The sequence below is a fragment of the Capsicum annuum genome, chromosome 1 (genome assembly GCF_002878395.1).
Source record: "Capsicum annuum cultivar UCD-10X-F1 chromosome 1, UCD10Xv1.1, whole genome shotgun sequence".
Lineage (NCBI taxonomy): Eukaryota > Viridiplantae > Streptophyta > Magnoliopsida > Solanales > Solanaceae > Capsicum > Capsicum annuum.
In genome coordinates, this window is record NC_061111.1 from 128546212 (window position 1) to 128574010 (window position 27799).

Consider the following 27799-nt stretch of genomic DNA (forward strand, 5'->3'; position numbering starts at 1 on the left):
TTGTTGTTCTTCAACATTTTCGGGTACAAGAATCTATATATACATGCAACAATAACTTCAACACAAGTTCAAGTCTAAGACTAAAACACTTATGAAGTTCCTTAACACCTTTAACACAAGATTATAAATAATTTATCTTAGAAGTATGTTAATTTTCAGAAATGAGATGAAATAGAATTTTTAAGACCAAGTCCCCCGACTTTACGAAGTGTCCTTAAGGATCAATTTCTCTCATTGTACCCGAGGTTGTGGAATCTTTCTCCTAGGATAAAATGGCCAAACAAACCAACTGTAGTGCTATCTCAAACAATTGGAGTCTCTTCGAACTCACTCACCGATTTAATTGATCACACAGAATATTTTGAAGACAAGAAGAGCGTGTATTTTAGAAAAAAAATTTCATTCCTAAACCTATGGATAAATGCAGGTTTATGTAGCCATCAAGTACCTCTTTCGAAAGGTGGCAATGATTCATCTAAAAAGGTGTATCCTTTGAAAGAGTCATGCTTTTTCATTCAAAACATTGTGTCTTTTTTCTGAACAGACACAACTATTTGAACAGTCACTCCTTTTCCAAAATAATATATCTTTTCATAAAAGATTGTGTCCCTCCACTTTCCATCACAATTGAACCCAACAATATTTATATTCTCACCTCAACACAACCCAACCGTGTTTACAATATCAATGCAACATCAACAACGAATATATGCCTTGCATCATTTTATACATATTTTCCTCATTTCGTTATGATTAATTAATTTGTATTGTCACTTCAATTCAATACTTGTTTAAACTAGTGCGGTCTCGTGTCAACCACTATTGTGGGTACATTTTTTCATTAGCAAAACATCAATCCTTTGTATCCCCCTCTTTTATATGTAAAACATCTTCTAATTATATTTTGTACGGTTTTCTTCTAATTATATTTTGTAGGATCTCTTAAATTTGAACATTTTATAGTTGTATGCGGTGCTTTATATTGACAATCATTCAGCAAGAGCAGAGCATACACACCCAACATCTAAAAGAATTTGTTGTTGTCAAATCTTCATATCTATGCTTATTTTTAACTCCCGGAAGCATTTGGTTTATTACTACACCTTCCTCGTCTTTGGTTTTAGCAGTGTCAAAGCAGACCTCTTCAAGCATTCGCTGGAAAGCATAAGTTCTTAAAAGCACCTTTTGTCTCAATCAGTTTACACCAGATATGACGATGGATTATGCTTTGAGGAACAACAATGAGTAGCTCAATACAAACAGAAAAGACTCCTTTTGGGGACTGCTATTGTTTTGGGGAGTTTCTTTACTTGTAACAAAAGGATTCCTCAAGTGTGGATATCCCTCTTTCACCTCTAAAGTTACTTTCATTTTGTTGACCATCAAGATTACCCACCCCCTATCCCCACCGCCTCCTCCAAACACTTCCGTAAAGCAGGAAGTATTAGAGAATCTATGTCAAAAATATTCCTAAACTATCTGCAATGGATCAAAAATATTTCTCGTTAGTTTTTTTGCTAAAAAATACTTTTCTATGAAATATTTGGCTCAAAGATATCTCTTCCCTTAATAGAATTCCACCAAGAATGTCACCTAAGTAAAAAAAGTCACGTGGCTATGCCACATCACCATTCACATGTAAAATTTTATTTTTTGAAAAAGGGTTAAAAATACCTCTGAATTATCTGAAATAGATCAAAAATACCCTTCGTTTGTTTTTTGGCTCAAAAATACCCCTACATTAAATATTTGGCTAAAAAATACTCTTCACTTTAACAGAATTTCACCAAGCATGCCAATTAAATAAAAAAAAAATCACGTGGATATGTCATGTCACCATCCACATGTAAAATGTTATTTTTTAATTATATAACATTCCTTTCTTCTTTATTTTTATTTTTATTTTTTTGCAAAGCAGTTTTATCGATCTGAAAAAAAATATGATCAGCAAAATTAAAAATTTCTAAAAATATCTAAATAAAATGAAATAAATCAGTATTTCTACTAAATTTAGTTTAACGTTTTGGAGATTTCTCGATATTGGGAAGGTACTAAATAAATTTTGTTAAAGAAGTACAAATTATTCAATTTTTTTCATTATATGATAAACTTTTCACTTAGATTATTAAAGAAAATTATATCCATATTTTTCTAATGATTAAAATATATTAAATTTCATTTACTTTTCTGAAAGTGGAATTTTAAGAAATTCTAAGAATACTTGATGATTAAACATAAAATTAGAAAAACTATCAACATTCATTGAGTCCAGAAGAAATAAATCAACATCACTGAATATAATTTTTTTTATTTAATTCCTTTATCAAGAAGAAAGAAATGTCATATAATTAAAAAAATAAAATTTTACATGTGGATGGTGACGTGGCATAGCCACGTGGCTTTTTTTTTACCTAGGTGCCATGTTTGGTGGAATTCCGTTATGGAGAGGGGCATTTTTTAGCCAAATATTTAACGAAGGGGTATTTTTGAGCCAAAAAACTAATGAGGAGTATTTTTAATCCATTTCAAATAGTTTGGGGGCATTTTTGACCCTGTTCTGAAAAAATAAAATTTTACATGTGGAGGGTGACGTGGCATAGCCATGTGGCTTTTTTTACCCCTAGATGGCATGCTTGGTGGAATTCCGTTAAGGAGAGGAGTATTTTTGAGTCAAATATTTAACGGAGGGATATTTTTTAGCCAAAAAACTAACAGAGGATATTTTTGATCCATTTCAGATAACTCAGGAGTATTTTTGACCCTTTTCCGAAGAATCTAATAGATGTAGACATGGTATTATTTAGACCTTTGTATGGTAGTATTTGTATGGTAGTATTTTCAGCTTACATATTAACTAATACATTAAAAAAAAATCACAATATTAATAATACAAGGGCTATTACTGCATGAATAAGCTTGGTTAAAGACACAATTGTTCTTAACATCAAACCAAACGGTGAATAAGAAATAATCCCTACATAATTAATCCCAATATTACTAATTCCAACATTATTAATACATCCTATAGACATTGAGATTTTCTGTACTCTACAAAAAAAGTTCAATTTTGGTTAGAGTTCTTGAGGGCTACTTTACTTTAAATCTAGTTTGATGGCTACTTAACCTAAACCCTAAATTATGTTTATATAAAGGGCGCAAATATTCCTTTAAAAAGGCATCTCCAGTATCCCACAAATTCACGAAATATTCACAAAGAGATGAAAGATCTAAAAAGTCCCAATAAATTCATGGGATATTCATAAAGATCAAAACCCTCTCTTCTTAATAATCAAATACCTCAAGATTATCAAATACCTCAAGAAGGCAAACCCTCCTTTCATGAAGATCAAATCCAAATGTTCCTATATTTTTATTTGTGGTTGAAATTTATTTTCCATGAATTCAATTATGTTGGAAACAAGGAGATCAAATCCAAATGTTCCTATATTTTTTATTTGTGGTTGAAGTTTATTTTCCATGAATTAAATTATGTTGAAAACAAATTGGCACGCCTAGTGTGACCAAATCTATCCTTCATCTCTTCTCTCATAAATCAAATATGCAAATCTGTAACCGCAGGATCGTAAAGATGGAAACGGTACTTCAAGACTCGTCTTTGAGTTTCATCAAGTCTACACTCCGACAAGCTTTGAAGCAGGGAGCATTTGTAGACATTGAAATTTTGTGGACTCTACAAAAAGAGTTCAATTTTGATTAGAGTTCTTGAGGGCTACTTTACCCTAAATCTAGCTTGATGGCTACTCAACCTAAACCCCAAATTATGCTTATATAAAGGGGGTAACTATCCCTTTAAAGAGGCATCTCCAGTATCCCACAAATTCACGAGATATTCACAAAGAGATCAAAGATCTGAAAAGTCCCAATAAATTCATGGGATATTCATAAAGATCAAAACCCTCTATTCTTGATAATCAAATACCTCAAGATTATCAAATACCTCAAGAAGACAAACCTTCCTTTTATGGAGATCAAATCCAAATGTTCCTATATTTTTATTTGTGGTTGAAGTTTATTTTTCATGAATTAAATTATGTTGGAAACAAGGAGATCAAATCCAAATGTTCCTATATTTTTATTTGTGGTTGAAGTTTATTTTCCATGAATTAAATTATGTTGGAAACACATCCTATACAACATTATTCTTATTCACTCTACCAAACGTCCCAATTGTGATGATACTCTTTCTCAAGCTTTCTAATTCTTCTTTCCATGGTCGGCTTTAGATAATCATCCCTGTACTTGGAAAAGAAACTGGCAACTATAGCCAGCCATCTATTTAGTGCTTAAAAGCAAAAATTCCCTTGGCTCAACAAAACAATCCAGGGTCTAAAAATAAGCAAAATTTGGTGGTGGGGACTTTTTTTTTTTCTTTCTTAGCTAGATGATAATGACTAGTTAAAGTTCACCCAGAAGCCAAAACTCTCCCTTAAAAAGGAGATTCTTTTCCTGTCCCACAACTTCATGGCTTTTAAAATATTCCCTTCCATGCACACAATGATGCCATATATTGATTCCCTCCATTCTCAACATTCAATCTCTCCACACAATCATCTCTCTCTCTTTCCCTCTTTCTGCAGAAATGGCTCAACAGATGGAGGTAAGCCTTGCTTCTACTTCTATATCATGTCTTCAAACAAATAAAGAATCATATAGAGCATATTGTTTCCTAATTATGTCTACACACACATCTTTTCATTCAGAAACCTAGAGTCACAGAGATACAGGTCAGAATGGACTGTAATGGTTGTGTGCAAAAGATCAAGAAGGCTCTACATGGCGTCCATGGTGAGTAAGTGATGCTTAAAGTACTAATCTTTCTAAGTGCTAATTCTTTCTTGATCTCCTATGGAACATATTATAGTATTCTATGCGTATTTCTACAGGTATTCATGATCTTTATATAGATTTTCCTCAGCAAAAGATTACTATAGTAGGATCAGCAGATCCCGAAAACATAGTAAAGGCAATAAAAAAGACAAGAAAGAGTGCCATTGTTTGTTCCCACATAGAACAAGCAGACCCTCCAACAGAGCCAGAGGAAGTTGCACCAGCTGAGTGTGAAGCGCCACCCCCTGAGTCCAGCAATCCTCCAACAGAAGCTCCACCAGCTGAAGAGCCACCCAATGAACCGCCAAAAGATCCACCAACACAAGAAAATCAACCAGCAGAGGAGAAACAAACACATGAGGGTGCTGACAACACCAAAAGCCAATCAGACCAACCCTCTAAACCAAGAGACGTTGAAGAGGTTCATGTAATTTACCACTATCCACCAGACTATGGTTACAGGTACAACTTTAGCCAGGGTATGAGTAATCATGAGCCACCCAGGGACCATGGATACCGATACAACTATGGTCAGAACGTGATCCATGAGCCACCCCGGGACCATCATTACAGCAGATACAACTATGGTCAGAGTATGAGCCAAGAGCCATCTAGGGACCATGGCTACAACAGATACAACTATGGTCAGAGCATGAGCTATGAGCCTCCTAGGGACCATGGCTACAGATATAACTATGGCCAAACCATGATGCATGAGCCTCCTCAAAGAGACTCTGGTTTCAGAAATAATCATGCTCGTCCTATCGGTCCAGAATTCAGACCTGAGGTGCCACCACCAGGTCAACCACCGGTTTATGTGACTCACAGCTACAATAGCTACCAGCCATCACCCTATGTGACTGGATATGAATACATCAGGTCACCGCCAAGATACACACAATATAGTAGGCCAGAGCATTACTCTGAGGACTATCACTATGGAAACAGCGGCAATGGAACAATCAGCTCAGTTTTCAGTGATGAAAATCCAAATGCATGCACAATAGCATAGGAAGGGTGAGCAAAATAGTATGCAAGGGAAGCAAGTAATTTTTTTGCTTAACCTGTAAGAAAGAAAGATGCCTAACTGATTCTAGATGATTCGTGAAGTAACTCTCAATAAACAAAAATAAAGCAAACATGTGTAAATGTTGAGAGAAATGAGATTCTTGACTTCAAAAGCAAAAGGAATATATCCTCCGCTCCACCTCTACAAGGTTAATTCAGACCACATGGCATTCATTTCCTGAAGAAGAATATTAATAAGTCTCCTTTATTCTTCGAATTTATTCCTCAGCTTTACTTTTAAAATTTTAGCCCTCCTTTTATGCTTGAAATTTTACCATCCTTTTCTGCCAAAATGCAGAAAGTTCAAATTTTAATTGACTATGAAATGGAGAAATAAAGAATTTGGTACTTTCTTATGTAATCTTAGCATAACAAGTTCTGTAAATTAATGTCCATTGAATGTCTCAACCTATTGTCGGCTTTGCGCAATCTGAGTAATTACATACCCTGCTGAACATATTTCTTTAGGCAGGGAAATGCAGATAGCAGTTACCAGATAACAGCACCTTCTTCTCAGAAAAAAAAATTGCTCATCTAAAACACCTAAAACTTACACATGCAGATCCATAATTACAGCCCAGGCGCAAGGTATACAACATAAAAGTCCACTACAACAAATAAACTTGCCAACTGCACAATGGAATAATTCCATGTGAATTCAATAAAGGACAGACAAGGGCAGCAAGAAATCCATACAGAGGATACAAATTAGGTGGGGCTAAAACTTAGTGATTACTTACCATCGTACATAACGTCTATTGTATGCCAGGAGTTTTTTCTAGGTCCAGTAAAGCCACAGAGCTGATGCCATCTAGTTTCTAATTGAAATTTAGCTGCCTGATCAATAGATGTAGCATCACAGTAGCTCACATAGTAAGCGATTCAAAGGGATAAATGAGTTTGTCAATTAAGTGAGAGTCCTTCAAGTTTTAAAAGTTGGGTAAAAGTGAAATATTTTTCAGCAATTCCAGAACTTTTTATTTTTACACTTTTAACACAACAATTGTAGAAGTTGTCCCAACAATGGTAGAGGTTGTCTCAACAGCTATTACAGTTGTCCAACAATTGTGCGCAGTTGTTGAACAATTGAATAGTTGTTGGGACAAGATCCAAAAATTACATGTCACAATTGGATAGTGTGATAGATATGATTACAAGGTAATCATTAAATTTAACAGTGACTGGATAAAGAATATTAATGTCTACCATTTCATCCCAGTTCATAAAGAGTAAAGACAAATACTCAGAAAACCATTTGCCCCTAATTAACTAAAGAATATTCTCAACAACCAAAAATGAAATACGAGAACTCTCAGCCAGTGAAAATGGAAGATGGTATCACAACGCATGCTACTAAGCAAGTCACAAAATAAAATACACACTTCAACGTCAACCATACTCACATTACTCCTCTGATAAAGAATTACCCCTACAGAGTTGGGCTAACCCATCATCACCAAACAAATCAGCTGAGAAAAGAGGAACCTTGAGACAGCAACAGTCTACCTGTAGTGACTTGATTCAGAGTGTATGTTAAATCTACTCTGTTAGCGTCACAAAACTGCTGAAGGGTCCCAAGGCTGATATTTGCATAATTGGCACGAGAATGATTGCAAAATACGATCTGCAACATAGAACCATGTAAAATTTTCAGTACCTATGAGCATCTAGATTTAAAGAAACAAATAGAATTCGATGGTTCTAACTGATTTGCAATTGATATACTGAAAACAGGTTATTTGCCAAGTCCTTCAAGCACATGCAGAAAGATTCGAAGTCCAAAGGTTAGAGAGAATATTTGCTTTTGAATTTATATTTTGTTCCTTTATTATTTAATTGACTCTATATTTTTTTTTTGAGATAATTTCTTTTTTTTAAACGTGGCGTCCGGGATACCTGTCAGCAACATAATTCAGGTAACTCTGTCCACCAAGGCTAGGACAGATGGAAAGAATCACCTAGTGTTTGTTTGTCTCTCCTGGTTCTCAACCCATTTCATTGACCACTAGGTCACAACCTTGGGAATTTGAATCTATATTTTCTTACCTGTATATTGTTCCTAAGGCAGATGTTGCATAAATGTTAACTAGAGATCTTGTATCTAGTCAGCATATCATAAATGCAAATCTCAAATGGTGGTCGTTTATTTTTAATTTCGCTTCTGTGGCCAATACAGAATCCCAATTTCACTTGGATAACTACAGCCAAGTGAAAGCAGAAAGATCAAACAGAATCTGCAAAAACATTATGTGTGTGTGCAGCGCGAGATTAATGAATTCAGTCAACCCACAGCAAAGAACAAAACCCTCAAAGCAAGCACCTTTAGACAAGAGTTTGATTGCACCACCGTCACTATAAGACAGTTCAAATACAACAGAGAATTCATTTTGTGTGTAAACCTGTTAGTGTCAAGAGCACGACATTCTCTGCCCTGCCTTTTCCTCTATATCACCACCCGACCACCACCCCCTCACCCCCACCCCACCCAAAAAAAAAGACTTTTCCCCAGTTGCATAGCTTGCTGGGGAACAGTGGTGGCAAAATAAGCCCATATTTTGTCAATCCACCATTCTGCCCCTATTCTAATGGGCCACACGAGTGATATTTTAGATGGGTTAAATTTGGGCTTCAACTATGCATATTTCTGGGAAAATGTGGATTTGCCTAATGGGTTATTTTCCAACCTATGCTCGCTCAAAATTCTTAATTTCATTTCTAAAGTAGAAAACACTATAAAGGTAATCCTACTGACACTTCTTTTTTATGTTTTTTCTCTCTATAGTTGACCATGTGAAAGAATTCTTTTTTCTTCCGTAAACATTGTAATTACTGTTTATAATAATACAATTTTAAGCTTAGAACATTTTAAACGTCAAATATTCCAATTTTAAGCTTGGAATACATTAACGTTCATCACATTTCATAAAATTTCCTAAAGTTTTGTTATAAACTTCAATCTTTGGTGGAATTTAAGCTTCATCTGATTTTAAGCTAGGAATAATTTTGTGAACTGTTTTTGTTGTTCCAGTTGGCTTTTGGTTCTGAGAAGCTTGGAGATTCCTTTTCTTTATTGGATGAATCCAAGAGGAAGCTGTCACCGCATTTAATGATGAAGAGTATAGTACATATCAGTCCAGTTAAAAGAAATTATATACCAGTCCACCTAAAATGTTATGTAAGTAAATGATTTGAATAGAAGGAAAATTTATAAAACATTACTATGGGTTAACCCCTTTCCAAGCCGTTTTTGACCCCAATCAAAGATGGGTGGTTGAAACCTATCCCTTATTTGTTCAACCAATTTTTAACCCATCCAAACCCGACCCAACCACCCATTCACCACCTGTAGTAGGGAGGAAGGGGAAAAAATAGCTTTCCTAGCTTCTGATTTCACCGATTATTTTATTATCTTCTTAGTTTGTAAGTTCAACTTCAATAAATGGAGCGACTAAAGCAAACTCCCAACACCAAGACCAATGAAGTGGCACAAACCTAGGAAGAAGTTCATACTCTTTCTGTCCCGATTTATGTAAGTTAGTTTGACTTGGCACGGAGTTTAAGAAAGGAAGGGAGACTTTTGAAATTTGTGGTCTAAAATAAGTCTAACATGTTTGTGTGGTTATAAATCATTTCATTAAGGGTAAATGGATATTTTAAAGTTAAATAAATACTAAATATAGAAATGTATCAATTCTTTTTGGGACTGACCAAAAAGGAAAGTGAGTCTTATAAATTGGGACAGAGTATAAGAGATCTATTACCTTGAGAGTCGTTTGATACACCGAATAAGGAAAACAATCTCGGGATAAAGTTTGGGATTAACTTTAATAAAAGTATACAATCAGGAAGGGTCTGGGAAGTAAAATTGGAGGTTTTATCCCTATCCCCATGCCAAACCAGACAGAGCAACCTAAAGTAGGAGGCATATGATATCATTTGTTGTTTAATACGTTTATGCGATCGCACCATCTTGTAGAAGTTACGGTTCCTTGCATTTATGCTTCACTGCTTTGCTATTAGGGTCATGTTTCACTACACTACTGTTTTATCTTTTAAATACTACTTTCATTTGCTTCACTTGAGTCGACGGTCTTTCGGAAACAACTTCTCTACCTCCATTAAGTAGTGGAAAGGCCTGCGTACACTCTACCTTCCCAGACCCCACTTTGTGGGATTTCACTACGTATGTTGTTGTTGCCAACATTTAGGCCCCAACACATAAACTCCTACCACAACCGACTCTGTAGATTCCCTTGTTAAAAACACCTGGCACATAAACTTTCATCACTCCATGAAATAACATCACTTACCAAAAACTCCTAGTCGTCCCCGTCGCTACTTTGAGATTCTTCATCTATGCCATAGTCATACATGACTTCATCTACCTCATCATTCTCACTTGTTTGAGATTCTTCATCTGTGACATACATAACTTCATGTACCTCGTCATTCTCACTTTCATCCATCTGCATCTCAAGTGTCAATGCGGGGCCTTTCTTATTATCAGCCTTCTCGATCTGTCAAAAAGTAAGAACAGAAAAGGGTCCATCTCAAAACATGTATTGAACTGCTGCTTATACTATTGAAGTGACCAACCTGTGCCATTACGAGTTGCAAACGACCAGATAATTGCAACAAAGTGTTGAGGGCTGTCGCCTTTGACCTGGTAAGCTGAAGCAACAAAACCATTTAAGTGCATAATACCGTTCAAGGTTTTCACAGTCTAAAAACAATAGTGAACTTTTTTATGAACAGAACAATAGTGATTTTGTCATCACTAATATTCAAGAAAATATTACCTTATCAGAAAAAAAAAAAAAAAACAAGAAACTCTAACTACTATAAGAAAACTAATTATGTTGACATTCTTCAAAATAGTAGGAAAACAGGGAATGATCAGACCCTTGTCCCAGAAGCCAGAGCTCACTTGGAGATTCAACTCTTTGATACATGAAACCAAAAAAGTGACATCTATTATCTATGAAGTATAATGGCAGGATTTAGCACTCTATTTGTAGTAGATCCATAGAAATGAATATGCCCATTCATAAGCATTAGTGCCAGTACTTCATCAGAGGATTTTAAAAAAAATTAAAGCCTATTAAGACATCAACTAAACCTCAAGATATGTCATAAGATATAGACTTTAGTTGCCAACATATGAATAGCCAACTAATGAATATTGGAAACTGGAAAGAAACACGACCAAATGAAGCGGGATGGGTTATTTTTATAGCTGAGCCCAGGAGAATTTGAAACGTCATGATCGTAGTAAGTTATCAGAACAAGAATAATATATTGTTAAATGAGTTCTATTCTCCTTCGTTTTTCTGGTCATTTATCTTCTTGCAGTCTTTACAAAGCAAATTCTGTTGAAAACTTTACAAGTATGGAAGGATAATTGTGATTGTCCAGCCCACTGTTTTCCAAGCTTAGTTACTCAAGGGTGTTACACTTCAGATGTTCCCCACTGATCTCCCCTTTGGAGAAAGGAAGAAGGAACTTTTTCAGATGACTGCAAGAATGAGTCTTCAACTTAAGTTTACAAAATGTAGGTGAAATAAGCGATTTACAAAAGACACTTTCTCCGTCATTTAATGGAGAGAATATGGTTCCTTGCAGCAAATAGGCAGGTACTGTCGTACTGAAATAATCTGCAGTATCTGGCGAAAAAATAGCACTCCATAAGGAAGCATATTACATGGACTTTTTTCCATAGATATACTGATGGGTAAGAAGGGTATGAGCACTTCGGCTTTCTTTTCTTTTTCTTTTTAAAAGATAAAGGCGATTCTAGACCAGCTTGCACACACCTCTACTCAACCACCACGTACTTGGTACCTCTAGCGTTATCGGGCAACTCTATCCAGCCATGCCTAGGTAGATGGGAAAAAACCACTTGTTTTTTTGTCTCTGCTGAGATTGGTGCGTGTGAGCACTTCGATCCTTCAAAACATACTAAATAGTAAATTCCTAAGGGAAGTTAACATGTGTTAAGACTTGTGAAGTTTTCATGATTTGGCAAGAAGCCATGGAACAAGCTTAGTTGGTTCATGAAAAACTGTTTTAAAAGAGTTCAACTTGCAAGAGGACTTTGTGTGGATGAAGTCACATGTGCAAAAATGAAGGAACAGAAGTTTGTTACTTCAGATAAACATAAAGAGATCAACATGTGATGAGAATGAGAGGTAGTGTTTGACTACAACACTCAAGAAGAGATTCCAAGAAGCATGGGAGTCCTTATGGAGTTTGAAGTTTGCTTGGTTGGAGTTATAAATACTCAAGGTCTTTCAAAACGAAACTGATGCACATATACTGAGAGGAAAAAAGGGAGAACACGAGCAAATAAGTAAGAACAATATTTGAGAGTCCTGCCTAACTATCGAAGTGCAGCCTAATACGGTGAACCAGATTGAAGAACCTGTTTCATCCATGTGTTTTAACAGTTTTCTATTCTAGTTAATATGTATTAGGAATTTTATTGAGTTGCAATTTTTATGCTTTCTTAGTGTCAATGTGTTATAAACTGGTTAAGGAGTTTAGCCTTTGAGTTGGGATAACTCAAAGACTTTGGAACATAAACCTTGGGAGGTTTGTGTGTTTTTAGGAGTTAGAGTTAGTTCCTACGGTTGCTAGAGTTTTGTGATCTGTTTTTCATGTGGGGGAACTTGAAGTGGGTTTCAATAGTTTGGGGAGATTGTTGATCATTAGGAATTAGAGTTTATAATTCTTTAGGTACAGAGTTAGTAATCTTTTATTGAGAGACTCATTGTGTTTAGTGAAGCTAGGGTTAAAGCCTGTAGAGGTACAAGCCGTGATTTTTTACGCCTTTTGTGAGCCGAATGTTTTCCACGTAAAACTATCGTGTTCATTATTTACTGTCGGTACTGCTTCTGTTGGAACAAGTTAGACAACCTGGTCCATCCGTAGGCAAAAATCGAGCATAACTTACGTGAGTTATTAGGACGTGTAGAAATATCAATTGACATCAGAGAGGGTTATCTTGTGAAGGCTAACACCTTAAGATAAGATCAAAGATGAATTCTGCACCACCTACTGGATACTGCAAAGGACAAGACACCAATAGGCCTCTGTTGTTCAATGGATAGTACTACTCAGGATGGAAAGAAAGGATGAAAGATTTCCTTCAAGTTGTGGACTACGAACTTTGAAATAGAATTATCGATGGACCTCAATACCCCATGAAGAAGAATGCGGAAAATAAGGACGTATTAAAAAAACAAGAATGAGTATGATGAGGCCGACTTCAAGATGCTTGGAAAGAATGCAAAAGCTACGTATATTCTTATTTGCGGACTTGGACCAGATGAATATAACAGGATCTCAGGTTGTACCACCGCAAAACAAATTTGGAACACTCTTGTGAATGCATATGAGAAAAACATAGATACCTTCAACAAAAATAAAGGAACTAAGGATAAGTCACTAGCTTTAAAAGAGTTTGACAGCGAAGAACCAGATCTGAATGATAGAAAGCTTACCAAGAACTTCAAAAGGTATTCTAAGAAAGGAAAGCGGTTGAACAAGAGAGGAACAAGTAGTAGGTGTTATTCCAACTATAAGTCTCAAGCTGGTTGCTTCAAGTGTGAAAATATAGATCAAATGATCAAGGATTGTCCATTGCGGGAAATTGAGCGAAAGAATGAAAAAGCTGAAAAAGAGTTGAAGCTAATAGAGAAATCTAACTCCAAAAAGAAGGAATCCTTTGTTATGGCGGAATGGGGATCAAATTCAGAAGAATCTAATGATGAAGTTGATGAAACAACACTCATGGCAATGGGTGATTCTGATTTGGAAGCAGAAGTAAAATCAGAGGTAAGTCTACTTGATCTTAAAGATAAAATGCATCTTTGTTCTAAAAAAAGACTAATCTCCTTAATGAATGTACTGATTGATGATTTTCATGAGCTAACATCTGATAGATATTAATTATTCAGTGCTTTTGCAAGTCTAAAGTTTGATTACATTGATTTTGAGACCTGCAAGAAAGTCACTAATACAGAAAACTAGACCTTAAAGGAACAGGTCAGTCAACTTGGTTCGTCAAACCTGGTTCTAAAATCTGAAATCTTAAAGTTGCCAATTATTGAAAAAGGGAAAAACATAAGCGAAAATCATCACAGAATTGAATCTAAACTTAAACAAAGAAAAAAACATGAGTGAAAATCATCAAAGAATTGAATCTAAACTTAAACAAAGAATAAATGAATTGTTTTATGAAAGAGAAAAAGTTAGAAAGCTAACTGAAGAAAACTCTAGTATAAAAGTTGATCTTGAAAGAGCTAACTGATGGACCAACTCATCTAGAATTGTTAATCGTCTAAGTAGTAGGACTCAAAATAAGAGGTTGGCTTAGGTTTTCACAAAGAAACCATTTTCTGTAAGGATTTATGTTATATTTGTGGAAAACTAGGACACCTCATTATTGAATGTCCAAAAGCTACTGGAATTAGGAATAAAAACATAAAATTGGCTGAAAAGAAAATTTTCAAAACTAATAAAATAAAAAGGTTCATCAATATGTTGCCAACATGGGTAAAAGGAAATTTGATTCATCCATTTGATCAAAAGAAAGGACCTAAACTTGTCTGGGTTCCTAAAACTAACCTATGATTTAGTTGCAGGTAAAATTGAGAGGAAGCAAGTAGTATTGGTACATAAAGAGATTTTGCTCAAGCCATATGACTGGAGATAAATAAAAGTTCCTCTCACTTACTGAAGAAAAAAGTGAAAAAGGTAGCATGTGAAGGAGATTGCAGAATGGAGATGTTGCCACTAAGAAGAGTACGTTGAACAGGTTGTGTGACCTGTTTCATCAGATAAACAAGAGAAAAACTTATTGAGAGAGGAACATCAAATCAGTAAGTAGGGTCACCAAGCACATCATCACTTGTTTACGAGAGTAACCCCAGTACTTCACTAGAAAGGGCATTGAGAAGACAAAAACTTATGATAAGGGGAACTACGGATGAAACATATGGATGAACCTGGTCCATTGCTGGAATCTAATTGGGGATGAGTAAGATTACATGAGTATCCCTCATTGGTTAAAGAACACTGTATAAAATGCACATTAAGTTTAATTTTATGCTCAGTCTTGTACATTTAGTTGTACGCATCTATACCATTTTCAAGTTCAAGTAACTCGTGCAATATAACATTATATTTGCCTACGTCCCAAGAAAATGGCTTGAAAAATGAAAACAAGATCAACCATTGAAATACTGATCCAGGTATGTGTACCAAAATATTTTTCAAATATTAAAAATGATTATAAAACACTTGTACCTCTTTCTTCCAAAATGCCCAAAAGAGACTCCATAACCATCACTATTTCAAACATAAGAAGTTAAGGTAAGGATAACCTTTTTTTAAAAGTTGTCAGTCTCATCACATCTCTTCTCAAAGCCAAACTTGATTGATGATTTAGAAGTTGGTCATGTGAATAGTGATTCTAAGAGAGTAGCTAGTACTAAAATTGTCGTTGATAAAGGTGCTCTTGTTGTGTATGATTAAGAGAAAATTGAGGTACCAAGTGAGGGAGAATCATCTGGGCTGTGAATCAGGAGGAATATGTCTATGAGACTGTTAATATTGTTGAGAGTTAAGAAGGATGTATCTTGTGAGGGGGAATATTTGGGTGACCTCATAGTTGAACTAGATTCATTTGATGAGCTCAATTTTATTGATGCATCTATATAGGGGGAATGTTTGGGGACCCCTCAGTACAACCTAATTCTCTTGTTGGGCTCACTGTAGAAAGGGATTTAGGATTGGTGAACAAGGATGGATGATTAAGGGTTGGGTATGAAATATCTACACATATGGAACAAGTTGAGACACCTGATTCTGCTATACCAACGAACAAAGTTGATGGCAAGGGCACTATTATTTGCACAGTACTTTCAAAACAGGTGTGATCTAATCTCTTAGAGAGGAAAATTCATGTCTTAAGGTTGAAGCAACAAAAAAAAAAAGAAGAAAAGTAAAAAAAAAAGGGCTATAAACTTTGCAGCATACAAGGCTGACTGACTCTAGAAAGATCTTACTTCATCATCTCATGCTTCAACTTCACCAAAAGCCCAATCCTCCTATCCTTAGACACTTCCAGACCTTTCCTACTCTCATCACAAGTGCTTTAATATTATTTTTAATTTTGTTAAAAATCTGTGGTGCATTTTATGAAGGATCAAGAAAAATGTTTGATTTTAGTCTCTTGCTTCCGGCTATTTCCTTGTCTTTACAAATACTTTGTTATATATAAATGAGTTTTTTGACTTTCAAGTATTTTTATAGAAGATAGTGTTTGGACGGTGAAAGGCGACAAGGCCCCACCTCGCCACGCGGCGAGGCGATAGCCTTTTAAAAATGCAGTGACAATTAATACAAAAAAAATTAAAATAATATATGAATGATCGAAATTTCAATAGCACAAATATATTAGAAAATATTTCAAATCAAGAATTAAAAATAGATAGTATATAGATGCTAAAAGTCTAAAACTTGAATGACTCAACTAGTGTTGTAAAAGGCGTTTGCCACGTCGCCAATGGCGAATGGCGAGGCATAGTCGCCTCTTGTCGGCGTGGCGAGGCGAAATCCAAAAGGAGACACCTTTGCGAGAAAGGCAACAAGGCGAGGCGATGGCGTCGCCTTTTTAATTTTTTTAAAAAAATAGGGTTTTAGGAAATAAATTTATTTTTGGGCTTATTTTTATGCTTTGGCGATACCAACTTACTCATTGGCGACTGCAGCTGCTACCAACTCACAAGTTTGACTTCAACTCCGGCGACTAACGACTCTCGCTACTCCGGTAAGTATTGATTTCTATTTTTTCTCTTCTTCTTCATCCAGCAACTGAACTTGGTTTTGGCATGCTGTTTTTTTTTCTTCCATTTTTCTCTTCTTCTATTTTTCTTCCTCTGTATTCTGTAACAGTAATACAGTGTTACAACTTACACTGTCACTGTAACAATAAGCTAGAAGCATAAATGTATTATGTAAAAAATGTTAATAACTTATATAGCATAATATGATAGTAATATACTAATTAAATGACTTGATCATTAACAGCTATGCCAATGACGTCTCAGTTTACTAGCAGCAAACACAGGGATATCGGATGGAATTTGGTACATGAGGACCATCAAAAGATGCAGTAATATGCAATTTTTGTCTACGCACTATTAATGGTGGTACTACTCGATTCAAGCAACACTTGATTGGTGGAAATAAAAATGTCAAGATATGTTAAACTTGTCTTTAAGTTTAAGAAAGTCTCAAGAAAAAAAACCGACGAAGTTTGTACAAAGCATATCCAAGGCAAGAGTCCAAAAACATACCAACTCAAGCATTCAAGCAAGATGGAAGTCCTTGTCAAGCAAGAGTTCTTACAGACTTGGACAAAGCATACCCACATAAGGAGTCCACAAATATACAGGCTCAAGCATCCAAGAAGCTGAGGGTCCTTGCCAAGCAAGAGTTCTTAATGGACTTTGATATTGATAAAGTGATGAACCAGGTACATGACACATGTTTCTATAACTTGTTCCATCATGCTAAGTCCATAATTCTTTGTCATTCATATGGTTCAAAAAGTTTTCGATGATGCCAAAAGAGGGAAGATCTTGTGCAGATTTATAACCTAGTTAACTAATCTGACTTATTCAAGCATTCTATGTTTTAGCTTTCACAAGACGATTTTTGTACTGAAATGGGATGCATTAGAGCATGAGTTTCATTCAAGTATTCCATGCTTTAGTTTTCACAGGCTAAGATGTTGATATCAAAATGGAATGCACAAGGGCCTGAGTTTGTCATCATCAAAAAGAGGGAATTTGTTAAGACTTGTGAAGTTTTGATGATTGACAAGAAGCCATGGAACAAGCAAGCTTAGCTCGTTCATGAAAAACTATTTTAAAAGAGTTCAACATGCAAGAGGACTTTGTATGGATAAAGTCGCATATGCAAAAATAAAGGAACATAAGCTTGTTACTTCAGATAAACATAAAGAGATCAGCATATGCTGAGAATGAGGGTTAATGTTTGACTACAACACTCAAGAAGAGAGTCCAAGAAGCATGAGAGTCCTTAAGGAGTTTGAAGTCTGCTTGGTTGGAGTTACAAATATTCAAGGTCTTCCAAAACGAAATTAATGCACATATACTAAGAGGAAAAAAGGGAGAACACTAGCAAATAAGAACAATCTTTGAGAGAGTTCTGCCTAGCTATCAAAGTGCATCCTAATATGGTGAACCAAATTGAAGAACCAGATTCATCTATGTGTCTAACAGTCTTCTATTCTAGTTAATATGTATTAGGAAGTTTATTGAGTTGTAATTTTCATGCTTTCTTAGTGCTATTGTGTTATAAATTGGTTAAGGAGTTTAGTCTTTGAGTTGGGATAACTCAAAGACTTGGGAACATAAACCTTGGGTGGTTAGTGTGTTTTTAGGAGTTAGAGTTAGTTCTTGGGATTGCTAGAATTTTGTAATCTGATTTTCAAGTAGGGGAACTTAAAGTGGGTTTCAATAGTCTAGGGAGATTGTTGATCATTAGGAATTAGAGTTTATAATTCTTTAGGTTACAGATTTTGTAATCTTTTATTGAGAGGCTCATTGTATTTTGTGAAGTTGGAAATACATCTTGTAGAGGTACAGGTCGTGATTTTTTACACCTTTTGTGAGCCGGGTGTTTTCCACGTAAAACTATCGTGTTCATTATTTATTGTCTTTACTGAAACACGTTAGACACCTGGTCCATCCGTAGGCAAAAATCGGGCATAACTAACGTGAGTTATTAGGACGTGTAGAAATATCAACATGTTTGTGTTAGATCTATAACTAAATTTAATACTTATCTCTAAGTCAAGAAAAATAGATGAGGAACAACACGACCCATCCATCATCACGATTCTTACTATTGCCAAGACCATAAGCCACCTCTGTACACAACTAACCAGTACTATTTGTATAGATGCATTTATGCTTTACTGGTATGGAATCGTCATTTGATCCCCCGATGAAAGGTTAGTTATTATCTATGTCCTTAAAATTTTTTCCATAACTCAGCATAGCTCTGAAACCTTCCTCCATAACATACCAGCAGGAAAACTGTCTCTTTTTTATGTAACACAGTAACACTCATCATATGTTCAGAAAACAAAAAGAAGTAACTTGTAAAAAACATCAATCAAAAAAGAGTAGAGTGCATAAACAAACTGTAACTTAAGTCGACCAGAAACGATATTACAGAAAACATGAAACCTAAACGACTTGGCACCCAAAAAAACCAATAATTGTGCAGCAACAACAACAGCACTGTAGCAGCATATCCTACCTTGTTTAAAGAATCCAGAAGTGGCATCAGTGGTTCCCGCGACGTGACAAATTCTTTCTGGTTCACCATTATACAACATATCCATGGAAGAACATGTCTTCCCATGCTTGATCTGTAAAACGAAAATACACAGAAAAGCAAAAAACAATTAAGATTGCATATGATTTAGCTATCCAAATTAGTTCTACCAAATAGTGTTTAATGATACTCCCTCCATACAAATGGTAGCCTTTTTGCAGAGTTACAGGAGTGAAGTTCTGATATGAATTTACAAATCTATATCGAATTGGGACAACGATTAGTTCTGGAAAATTGTGTTAAATTATTCTCCCTCAATAAATATAATTTAGCTAATTTTCAGAGAGTTACAGGAGAATGAGAAAAATTCTAATATGAATTCCCTAGTCCTACCCTGCTTTTCGGAAACAACCTCTCTACCTCCTCGGGTAGGGGTATGGTCTGCGTCACACTACCCTCCCAGACCCCACTTTGGGATTACACTGTGGGTGTGTTTGGTATAATGGAAAATATTTTCCATGGAAAATGTTTTCTTGGAATGTTTTCCTGGAAAATAAGTTGGTTTTCTACTTATTTTCTCATGTTTGGTTGGTGAGTGAAATATTTTTCGAAAAATATTTTATTGTGTTTGGTTGGTGAGTAGAGAATATTTTTTAGAAGAATATTTTCTAGTGTTTGATTGGTGAATGAAAAAATATTTTTTAGAAAATACTACTAACTGTTAACTAGTATATCAGTGACTCTAACAACTTTTAAGCATAACAAATAATACCAATATCGAATTCTAAAATACTACAATCACTAAATTTAAGCAACTATTAATTAGCAAATATAGGGACACTTTTCAATATTTTGTCAGGACAATCTCAAGATACTACAATCAATTGAAATATAAAGAAACGACAAGCTTATTCAACCTCGTGAAACAAGTTACATCGATGACAAGATGAAATATGCAATTAGCAAAAGTAATATAAATTTTTGAGAAATGTAAATTTTTTAAGTCATGTGAAAATGAGTGTTGTTGGAGTGGGAAAAAGGATGGGAGTGGGGTCATAAGTCTCATTTGTCATTTTCTGAAAAATGACTTCCCTCGATCCATGAGGGAAATCATTTTCCATCAAATAGAGGAGAATGAGTTGTTGTGGAAAATACTTTCCCAACATTTCATTACAACCAAACAAGAAAAAATTGAAAATCATTTTTCGGAAAACATTTTCCATCATACCAAACACACCCTGTATGTTGTTGAGAAATCCCGAGGGTCAGCGCTGGACTTTCAAGTCAGTGAAAAATGCACCCGCCCTCAACTCTTCCCCGTTTAAATACAAAGTTTTCATTGTGGCAGGGTTGGAACACGTGATGTGCGCCTAAGATAGACATCACACATTGCGCTCTTACAACTAGACCAATTCCTTGGGGCTATTTGTTGGTAGAATTTTAGGTATGACTTAAAATCTCAATTTTGTCTCAAAAATTCAAATGGTTTATGTCCAAGAACAATCTGTAAAATCAGTTTTCACCTTGAGGAATTGAACCTGGCCATTCCTAGGGACTTACTCTAAGAAGAGTACCGATTTCGTAGTGTATTTCTTTTCTCCCCTTCAGTGGGAAGATGCAGTCAACTCCACTCTTGAGGTACAATATGGAGTCGAAACATGCAATCTCCGTCAAAGTTTGAAAAGCTTACCCAGACTGCCATGCTGCCACTAAGGCTTTCAATAAGTTGTAAGCATCAGATGGTTCCATAGATAAAACAGCTGCTTTCATCTGCATTAAATGAATACAGTCGAAATAAATTTATTCCATATGGTAACAAGAAAGTGACCAAATCAAACTAAAAGATATCCGAGAGATACGGACCTTCTTTGGTGGCATACTAGCATCAACACTTATTCCTTTAAAAATATTAGGATCAAGAATTGAGCTAGGTGAGAGATCATAATCACTGCTAATTATACCTAAGGATCTTAACTGGTCCTCCATGCAAATAGTGACCTCATCTTCACCTTGTTTAGCAATGATATCTGTAAATAGCAGTAAGCAAAATCTTCTATGTTCAGAATAAAACGTTTAGGTAATATCTTCATTGTATTTTGGAGACAAGAAGAAACACATAAAATTTAAATTCTAAAAGCCCATAAACTCTTGACAAGAGAACAATAGTTGGTGATAGAAAACTCAGAGTTCTAATAACTGAGGCCACATAACTTAAACTTCACTGGGGGTAAAGTAGTGATGCGAAGTGAAGAAAGTTCCTTCGCACATTTGAGATGAAAAAAAAAAATATTCAGTGCAAAAGCACTAGAGTCAGAGCACTGACTAAAAAGGATGCACTAGCATCAGAGCATGGATCACAAGTTACAAAAAATGGCGATTAGCAAAATAAAGCAGGGATGTGATAGCAGTAGAGAATCTCAAATGAGTGCAGTTTGCTTCAACCTAGATACAATTCCAGTGTGGAGTAACAAGTTTTATATCTAGTTCTAATCTCTAAGATTCTTCCTCTTAGGAAATTGCAATGTGGCTTGCAATCAAAATAAACAACCACTGCAAGTTCTAAAAAAGGTGTTAGATATAGTACAAATGTAAAGGAACGGTGTGCAAACAAAATCAAGAGATCACAAAGTTTGCGGCAGTGTTAAGTGATACCTTTGCTCATAGTGGACTTAATTTCAGTCTTGACATCAACCTGATCAAGAATCTTAGGCAAGGGAACTAACGCACCCTCAGCATTTGCACAATCGAGTGCAGTAACTGTTCAACACAAAAAAAAATCAGGACACACCCCTATGACAATGCAAATTGACTCACATTTAATGATGGTACAGACAATGAAACGGAAAAAAAAGGTTGCCTCAAATCTTTGTGATTCTTAATGTTTAAAAAGTGAAAGCAAATAGCAGTTTTTCTTTCCTTCCTAGGAAATAGATGATCGACAAAGTAAACAAGTTGCACTCCCATTTATCAAATGCTGTCTCAGTACAAAATTATGCGGTGCAGGATACCAGGCCGAGAAACCTGGCAAAGCATCTCAAACATCACTTATAGTTATGCATATTAAATGAACGCCAAAATCATACAGCATTTGGAGCTTACTGAGTACAGAAAGGAGGAATAGATATTAAAAGTACATAATGGCGCAGGACAACTGTCATCTCAAGCCTTTGGACAATTTTTCTTTAGTAATTAATATGGCATAAAATAGTATTAGGTGGGAACTGTGAATACAGAAAGGGCTAGAAACAAGAATTCACTGGATTGGAACCTGTTTTCATCCAAGACATTTGCAAATAATAAGATTTTAAATGGGCCATGCACAAGGATATATTGGGCTCCCTCCATCTACAGGGACATAGGTTAGGAGGTTGAACTTCCCTAATAATACGGAGAAATAAGTTAGGGTGGGAGTACCAGATAGAAATTAGCCGCATGGAAAGAAATGAAAAAATGCATTAAAATGTGGGAGGCAAAACAAAATTTGCTAATATGACAGAAGATTCCAGAAACACTTTCATCACCATGCCAAATTTGTCAATAGCAATTCATACATATTTGAACAGCAATTTGATTATCAAATACAGGGTCCAACAATCTCATGTTTCGACCAATAAATTAGACAAGACAGGGGAGGCAAGTGCAAAGGAAGAGAGAATGTTACCCTCGCTCTGAGTGTTGGATACTTGTTTAAATTTGCGAGATTGGCTGAACGGTAGAAGGATCCCATCAAGTGAACTTTTTAATCTGATATCTGCCCCAGGCTGCACTACAACTTTTTCAAATGAAGGTTTTACCAACAAGCCATATGCAACAAACATATGACCGGAACCAGACGCGTCAATAGATTGCAATGTTGCTGAAAAAACACTATGCATGACTTCTTTATGTTTCTCCAGTATTTTCTCATCTAAAGATGCACATATTTTTGTGGGCTTTGAGTTGTACAATTCCTCAAAACTTTTTCCATGCCAAAAGTAGCACACACCAATTTCTGAAATGGCCAAAACACCTAAACTTGCATCCTTTTCATCTCCAACTTTAATGCTGTAACAATCCAAAAAGACAGCAGGGTGATCCATTGCAAGCAAGCAGCACGCTGTTTACTTTTTGCTACCATCTAACTTCCAAACTGCTACATGTCGGTCGCCAACTGCAGAAGAAAGAACATGTCTCCCATCTTCCGAGAAAACCAAACACCGAACAGCCCCCTAATTAAAAAAAAATAAAGAGAGAGAGAAAATAAATAAGGTAACTCACAAGAATGGGTAATAGAAGTGTTCTATAGTCTGTGTTGACTTCAGTTAATCAAGACGTGAATACATCAAAAAGGAAAAAAGGTCCGCCCAGTGCACTAAAGCTCCCCTCGCTATGCGCGGGATTTGGGGATGCATCAAAAAGGAAAGCATATAAAATAAAACAGAAGATGAGTAACACTCCTATGTTGCTTGGAATCTTAAAAATGTCAAAAGGTGCACGTTAGATCCTCCAATAGTAGTACAGCTTTGGAGGATCCTACATGAGTATGGCAATTTTTTGGAGAGCCAAACAACATAGTAACACTCACAGGGTGGCCTGAAAACTTCTGGAGCTTTTTGTCATCCAAGCAAGTGAAAATCTTCAACTGAGAAGTTGCTGTTGCTAATATATTTCCATCTGGCTAGACAGAAAACCACAAAAGGAACCAGTTTCAGATGAAACAAAGTAAGCATAGAATGTCAGCTGCTACAAGGAGAAAACCTCTACAGGAATGCTAACACATGATAGAGGGTGAAGAGGACATAAATGGAGCAATGACGTGTATTCAGAATATATAGTAATCTAACTATGACATGAGACGAATCTTGCTAACTCTTAGCAGAGTGGATCTGGTATCATTGTTGGGAGTATCCATTTCGCATTACAGAAACTACAACGGGGTAAAAAGATGTCAATTGTTCAGTTACTCATCCAGATTGATTAGAATGCAAGATTCTTAAAATGTAGCCATAGTTGAAGACGATGAACATGTATAGATACAAACCTGATGAAACGGATAAAGATGATATTGCTTTAGTGGACACTTTGAACTTGTGCAGTAAGTTCCCCGACATGGAATCAATTTTGCAAACCAGTCCATCAGCTCCAGCCGTATAAATGAATGAACCATGTGAAGGGAATGAGATGGCATTGACACCGCTGCTCATTGACGTATGAATTTCAATCAAAGCAGGGAAGATATGCCATATCATAATCATAATATTTGATAAACTTAAATAAATATAGAATAATTCACCTTTGAACTGTGAGAAGGATGAATGTTAAAAAACAGACCAAAGCTTCATGATGAAGACAGCATAAGAGGTGTAATCTACAGTTCATTACTACTTCTGCTAATAACTATTATCACTAAGAGTTCTGCTTCACTTTTACAACTTCGGGATTCCAAGAAACAAGTGTTGCAGCATAAATTGAGGAAGTCACAACAAAGGCACTAAGCAAATAATGACAACAAAAGAACAAGAGTGAAACATGGTAAAATTTTATTTTCATCATAAATAGAAGGAACAGACAAAAAATCATCCAAAATCTCTCTTCTTCAAAGTTGGACACATGTGCTAGACATCAAACTCCACCCCCCACCCCCACTCCTTTTCTCTCTCTCTATATCCTCAACTATTTCATCGAATCGTGCTACCTCCCACATCACAGGTACTGGGGTAACAATGGGCATCAAATCTTAGGCAGATGGGAAAAAATCACCTAATGATTGTTTGTCTTCACTGTGATTTGAAGCATGTATAAAGCTACTTACAGTTTTCTTCACTATATGCCCTACACCTTGCATGGAAGCACGAATATAAGTGACTAATCCTATGTCCAACTTAATATACAGGAGAACACATAAAAGAAAGTTCCACAGGAAATATACCATTCTTTCTGCAAGTCTAGATAATTTAGTTATGAGTTTTGCCTGGAACTCATCCAGGATGGCAATCACTAAATCTCCATTTTAAATGACCTGCAGATACATCTAGAGCTAAAACATCACCACTGCCTGTACCTAAGACCAGTAATGAAGTCCCAAGCTTCCTTTTTTTCTGATCAACCAGTAAAATATAGCACACATTAATAAGAGCCGAAGATTGAGTACAGCTAAAATTTAACCACTAACATCTCTTTCTCACACACGGAATTCACCTTTCTATCACATGATAACCACTTCATGCAAGTATAATCCATTGAAAGATGACCTCTTGGATTAACAAACAAGCTTTCTGTCTCAGTTGACACAATATCTGTAAACTGTGTCTGTACCTGACCCTTCACTGTATCCCATATCTGAAAGATGCCCAAGAGATATATTTATGAATTTTGAAATAATACTCCAATAAAATTGTGGAATTGCTTAAACATAATTACGGGAATAAATCGATTCCAGATATTTCTCTAGCATGTCTTTCAACAAGCATCACATAAGTTATGCAACTGTAGCATGAGAAAACAAATGAAATACAGCTAAATACACATGTACATTGAATTCCGCTTTACTTCACCTCGCTCTCCAAGCATTGATATTTAGCTTCTAAGCATAACGATAAATACTCTAAAATATGAAAATATATGTTAACAATTACAAGAAGGAATTATGCAACCAGAAAACAAATAAAAGTCAATTTAATTACACAAGTGTAATAATTAAATGATTGAATAATCTCCCAGTTGAATTCATCTTGTTGCATACATAACATATCATCAGTCAAAAAATACCTTGATACGGCCATCACCGGAGCTGATAGCAAACAAGTCGAAAGAGGGACTAAAACAAGTCAAGATATCCCTAATATCTGTTGTGCCCATTGCTCAAACGGATGCTCTGAAACGAAGCTTAGGTTAAAACACTTGCGCTTCTGGAGGTGGGGAGATGTTGTACGGTGGAAAACGGAGGTGGCACTGACCGCTGAAAAGCGGGAAATAGCAAGGTTTATACTTCCCGCTGAAATAATGTGGCTTTCCAATTTCTTTTTTTTTTTTTTAACAAAACTTAAATAAATCTCGACTTCCAAGTTCCAAGCTTAAAAAATTTATAGCTTACTTAATGCTTAACATGGTGAACAATGTGAAAATTCATCAATAAATCTACTGCACCTCAAAAATCATTGCACAAACTTTTAAAGTTTGCATTTTTTTTCGTCCAAAAAAATGTATACATCTGCAAAAATTTAAAAGAAAATTAAACCTTACATATTATTTCACTACTAAAAATGAAAAATAAGTTTCAATTAATTTATATATAAAATATAAATCAACAAAAAATAATATAAAAACTTACTCCTGAGTCGTGAAAATAGAAAAAAAAAAACCAATCGACTCCTCCTACCAAGCAAATATTTTTAAATGTAATATTTATGTTGTAATTAATAAAGTATTAAATAAATAAATATTTATTAAAAATATCAATCTATATTTACACTATATTAAAAGAAGAAATGTTTACTAAACATTTTGCACTTCTTTAAAAACTCTCGGATAAATAAAACATTTATTCCTTAGATGATTATCATTCTAATATGTTCGACTTTGAAATTAATCAAAGTTATGAATATTAAATCTTTACTTAAAATAGGTAAGAATTCCTAAATTGGCTAAAAAAAATTCTTAAATATTTTCTTATTTAAAATATATGGAAAATTCTAATATTAAGACTTTGAAATCAGTTAAAATTTTATTAAGTTGTAGCAATTTTTTGTGATCATATAAATTTTGAATGTATTCAAATAAATATTATGGATTAATATACTTGAATTAAGTATTTAAGTCTAAAAAATACGAATTTAATTAAGGAAAAAATTTAGTTATATACAAAAAATAAATAGCTTACCACGAAAATGCCAAATTTTTGTTTACAGCAAAAATAGTCATTAGGTCATTTTCTTTCTTTTTCTGTTTTCTTCGACAACAATTAAAAAAAGTCGCTGTGTTTTTTTATATTTAAAAAACTTTTCATTTTCTTAAAAACTTTTTTCGTACAACTTTAAGTATCAAAAATTGTATAAAGGGTGTATAAACAAGTATATATATATATATATCAATAAAGTAAAATATTTCAATTAAATAAAGTATTTCAAAAACAAACTAAAGCTAAAGAACAGTTTCGATAAAACCAATGGTAAATTTCAATTTTTTTTGTGACTAATGATATATCAGTTTGTAAAAACCTACTCATTACTCCCTCTTTCCTACTGTTTCTTCATGTTTTCATTCTTATTTTTCCCAGAGTTTTTTTTTTTTTTACCCTGTTCATCTCTTCCTCTTAATCTATGTTCTTAACATCGTACTTCTTTAACCACACCCTGGAAAATTTTTATCCGGCAGCTAACAATCGTCCTTTGTCTATTGTGCAGACCTTTTGGACTAAAAAAGCCAGAATTCCTAGGAATTTACAGGTTAATCCATCGTTGATACTAAGAAATTAAGAGGCTAACCATATACTAAGGGTAAGAAGGTTATAGACAGTTTAATTTACATG

General features: G+C 35.1%; 1 protein-coding gene, 1 long non-coding RNA gene and 1 pseudogene across 3 annotated transcripts; 2 read left to right on the plus strand and 1 right to left on the minus strand.

Annotated features, from left to right (window-relative positions):
* Positions 1-4251: 4251 nt before the first annotated feature.
* Positions 4252-6277, plus strand: LOC107879315 (early nodulin-75). Of its 2 annotated transcripts, none has more exons than XM_016726375.2 (3): positions 4252-4618; positions 4722-4806; positions 4905-6277. In XM_016726375.2, exons 1-3 carry the CDS (start codon positions 4601-4603, stop codon positions 5858-5860), a joined length of 1059 nt encoding a protein of 352 aa, XP_016581861.1. In that variant the 5' UTR covers positions 4252-4600; the 3' UTR covers positions 5861-6277. The 2 variants fall into 2 exon arrangements, with proteins under 2 accessions (XP_016581861.1, XP_047263349.1); XM_047407393.1 differs by having other exon boundaries at positions 4532-4618; positions 4722-4810.
* An 821-nt stretch (positions 6278-7098) lies between these two features.
* LOC107879342 lies at positions 7099-26470 on the minus strand (annotated as a pseudogene).
* Positions 7732-19285, plus strand: LOC107879324. The gene is made up of 5 exons (XR_007052530.1): positions 7732-8654; positions 8945-9091; positions 16692-16750; positions 17011-17458; positions 17699-19285. It is a non-coding gene; the product is annotated as an uncharacterized LOC107879324 (long non-coding RNA).
* Positions 26471-27799: the final 1329 nt, after the last annotated feature.

Bases quoted from the DNA above. Each gene is read 5' to 3' on its own strand.
- LOC107879315 (XM_016726375.2), top strand. The intron at 4,807-4,904 runs GTGAGTAAGTGA...GTATTTCTACAG, and splicing joins GGCTCTACATGGCGTCCATG to GTATTCATGATCTTTATATA.